The 3,907-nt window shown below is 45.6% G+C and overlaps 1 protein-coding gene across 1 annotated transcript in view; it reads right to left on the reverse strand.

Moving 5' to 3' along the window:
• The window catches only part of SKIV2L2 (Ski2 like RNA helicase 2), a 141,353-nt gene that overhangs the window by 67,198 nt on the left and 70,248 nt on the right, over nt 1-3,907 (reverse strand). Inside the window, exon 16 of the mRNA XM_019517860.1 lies at nt 168-318. Within this exon, the coding sequence (XP_019373405.1) occupies nt 168-318 (151 nt within the window). The remainder of the gene's footprint in view (nt 1-167; nt 319-3,907) is intronic.

The following is a 3,907-nucleotide window of genomic DNA, read 5'->3' on the forward strand; positions in this document are numbered from 1 at the left end:
TCCCCCGCCAACAAACTCCTAAGTGTTCCAGGGACTTTGTTGATGGGGAAAGAGAATTTCACAGCTGGACTTTCATTACAAACATTACAGTATTTTAACTAACTGTACAGTTAAAACAAACTTTATACAAATCATCATGAAGCTGTGTATAACACAATAATACTTACTCTCTACTACTCCTGGAATAGCTCTGTAGTGTTGAAATTGATAAAAGGATTTTTCTAACATGTATTCAGGATTAATCTCCTCTACTCGCAGCAAGTTCAATACCATGTTGTACGTCAAATGAAAAGCACTGTTTAGAGGATCCGCTGAACCCTAAAAAAACCCCAAACCCCACCCAATGTAATGTTAGTCACCAAACAAGAAAAATAATATAATACGACTAGGTGTTTCACAGGAAAGATTTTTACCCTAATGCTTAACATAACTGATTTGGAAGAAAACTTTAAAATTCTCTAATATATGTTAAACCTCGTATTTGGTCTTAACTAACAGAATTTGCCAAGGCATGTAAAACACACCCAAGGAATGTACATTATCCCCGAGGCAGGCAAGTGATGGTAAGACAGCAGGAGGTAGATCTAATACGTAAGCTCCCTAAAACTCAGGAGAATGATTTATCTGTATGAAAAGTTATACCACATTTCCTTTTTTTAAAAAAATTATGCATATACCCTTTCCCCCTATTTCCACTACACATTTGTAACTATTTATCTTAAGCCTGAACCAGACACTGCATTGTATAGTCAGTTATGATACTAGGCATCATATTAGGCTTGCAAGAATTAATTTCTATAATGAAGGACAGGACCTTTTAGATCCAAGACACATTTGTGCTACGTGGAATGCCTGTAAACGACTAGCTAGAAACTATATTTGCTTATACACCTACACATCAACCTCTATACAACTGAAATAAGAGGTTACTTGATCTGACACTGACCTATCTGAGAAAGAAAAGGATAATAAACAAACAAACAAAAAAAATTACTAGACCAGGGTGTCAACCATACAGTCTATGGATGGGATGCAGCCCACAGAGGTGGATCATCCAGCCAATGGGGCTTCTCACTGTGGCTGCTAAAGCCACTCTGGGCACCACCAGCACCCAGAAGATTAATGCTAGGGCTGCTCACCTCTGCTGTTCCTGTCACTCAATTTAAGGTTTTTGATAGCCACTGATGATGAAAATTGGCAGTCAGCAAGAGGAAAAGGAATGAAGGTAAGCAGCAGTGGTGTTAACCCCTTAGGAGCTGGCTGTGTTGACTGGTTCTGGCTGCTGCAGTGAGAAGCCCTGGCCAGATGATCCACCCCGATCTGCTGACAGAGAAGATGCCTCGCCATCTTCTTTCTGTTTGATGCTGCTGCAGTAGAGGACTATATACATGACAACTTATAAACAATATTTCTGAAAGAAAAAAAAAAACAAAAAAAACACATTTTCCCCAAAAATATTCTACTCCATACCATACCACTATATATTTCTATCCACCACTTTGCTTTCCACCATGGTTCATTTTTGGAAGTTAAAACTAGAAAGCTTACATACAGGTCTGATTTGCATTCACCATTAGAGTGAATCCAAGTCATGCAACATTTTCTACCACTTAGTGTTACAAGCTATTATGAATTTTTAAAACCAAAAAGCACAACTGCTGTAAGGAAATGAAACAGGCCAACTGAGTATGTACCTCTCCATTCTAACTAGCCATTCTTGTAACATAAATCTAAACTTCTTACACACTTCAAGAAACTGAGCAGCACAGAGTAATTCAGAACACATCACAGAACAGTTTAAGTTATTCTTTGGCAACTTTGTGGTAGCTGTTTAATATGTTCTGTTCCCATCCCATGATAAGCGAAAGATAAGAAGAAGCAACTTAAACCTGAATGAAACAAAACTAAATTACTCCAGAGCAGCTGATAAACAGTAAATCTTTTCATCCCTTTTAACTTGGTACAATTTGTTTGCTGTACTGCAAGATACGGTCTATTTATAGTTAAAAATGAAACCCTTCTCTTCCCAATAAGATTTAATTGCTGGAAAAAGTTAAATGTTACTCAAATAATTCCCATCAATCCAACTAAATTAAAGGAAGTTAGTTTAAACATTCACATCAATAAAGCCCTGGAACTGTATATTTTATCACTGCTAATACACCTCTGCAGACTCCTTCACTCCACTATTCTTCATATTTCACTGACAATACATAGCACCATTTCCTCTAAACTCTTTGCTTCCCACCCACCTTGTTTTTCTAAAGTACCTACTTCATATAGACTAAAACAGAGGTCAATGTTCAGCAGCAGGGGGCTGCTTTAAGGAAGTTTACCTACTTTAATGAAACACAAGTTACTGCCCACTCCAGCCAGAACTACAGTCACTACTGTCCAGTGCTGCTGCTTTTCCCTGCTGACTGGGTGAAGCCCCCTTGTCCTTCCCCAAGACGCTGCAAAAGGCCTCCACCATCAAAGCCCCCTGGCCCTGCAGGCTAGACCCAGCCTGCAGGCCATGTGTTGCCAACCGCTGGACAATACTTTTTTAATTTGTGTAACTGCAGAGTCTATAATGTGTCACCGTACAAAAAAGTAGGAAATTAGTAGGGCTGTGCGAAGCTTCAGTAGCCGATTCGATTTGGAGGAGATTCATCTCATTTCGGGGACCAAATCTCTGAATCCAAATCTAATTGGGAGACCAATTAAAAGCTCCGAATTGATCTGAAGCCTCCAAATAGATTCCGAAAAGTTTCAGAAAAGATTCAGCTGCTTTGGAGATTCAGCCATAGACTGAACAGGCACCTGACACAGCTGCCTCTAGCTGATAAGTCTGTTGGGGTTGGGAGAGGGAAGGGGTGTGGGGGAGGGACTGGGGATGGGACAATCTGCCCAGTTGGGGCAGGGGCACACGTTATTCAGGGAGGGGGGCAGAGGGGCGCGGGATGCAGGCACAGCAGGACTCAGAGCAGGGGCTCTGCCCTGCTGCCACTTGTCCAATTGGGGCGGGGGGATGAGAGCACGACTTGCTCCAGGCAGAAGCAGGCAAGCGGCAGCAGGGCATAGCCCCTGCTCCCAGTGCTGCTGTGCCTACATCCCACACTGGCTGGCAAGTGGCAGCAGAGCAGAGTCTCTGTTCCCAGTGCTGACGCGGATGCAGCAGCGGTGGAAGTGGGGGCTATGCTCCGCTACTGTTTGGAGCGAGCCGTGCCTGCATTGGACCCCCCCCTGCACCAGCTGGGCAAGCAGCAGTAGGGCATAGCCCCCATGGCTCCCCCCACCAGGTCAGAGGCAAGAACAGCCAGAGGAGCCACGGGAGAAGACCCCATGGCTGTCCTGCCCGGCCCATCCCCTGCCTGGCCCCAGCCTAGTCCCAGAAATTAAAAACAAGGAGAAAAAAAAAAAAAAAAGGCCACACTCACCGGATACAACAGAAATGCCAGTCACTGCTGAGGGCTTGTGGCAGAGCCCACCCCCCCCTCCCCCAGCATGGGGCAGAGGGGATTGCCCCCCCCACTGTGCGCAGCAGTTGCCCCATGGTGCAGGTGCAACACGGCTTGGCAGGGTGCTGTGCACTGTCTGGGAGCTGGAGCCACTGGGGCTGAGTGGTACTAGGCTTTGGGTCACTGCTGGAGCCACCCCAGCTCCCAGACAGCATGCAATACGTCCTGCCTAGCCACGCTGCCCTTGCGTAATGTGATAGCTGCCGCCTAGGTGGTAAGTGGGAGGTGGGGGGGGAGGTAATCCTTGCTGCCCCCCGCTGCCCGGGGTTGGCTCTGCTACAAACCCTTAGAGGCCCTAATCCCTGCTCCCAGAGCCCACGAGTGCGGGCTTTTTTTTTTTTTTTTTTTTTTTTTTTTTTTTTTTTTGAGTGGCCGGGGGGGGGGGGGGGGCGGGGGGGGGGGGGGGG

This window comes from Gavialis gangeticus, unplaced genomic scaffold (genome assembly GCF_001723915.1).
Source record: "Gavialis gangeticus isolate Ggan-Ray unplaced genomic scaffold, GavGan_comp1, whole genome shotgun sequence".
NCBI classification, from domain to species: domain Eukaryota; kingdom Metazoa; phylum Chordata; order Crocodylia; family Gavialidae; genus Gavialis; species Gavialis gangeticus.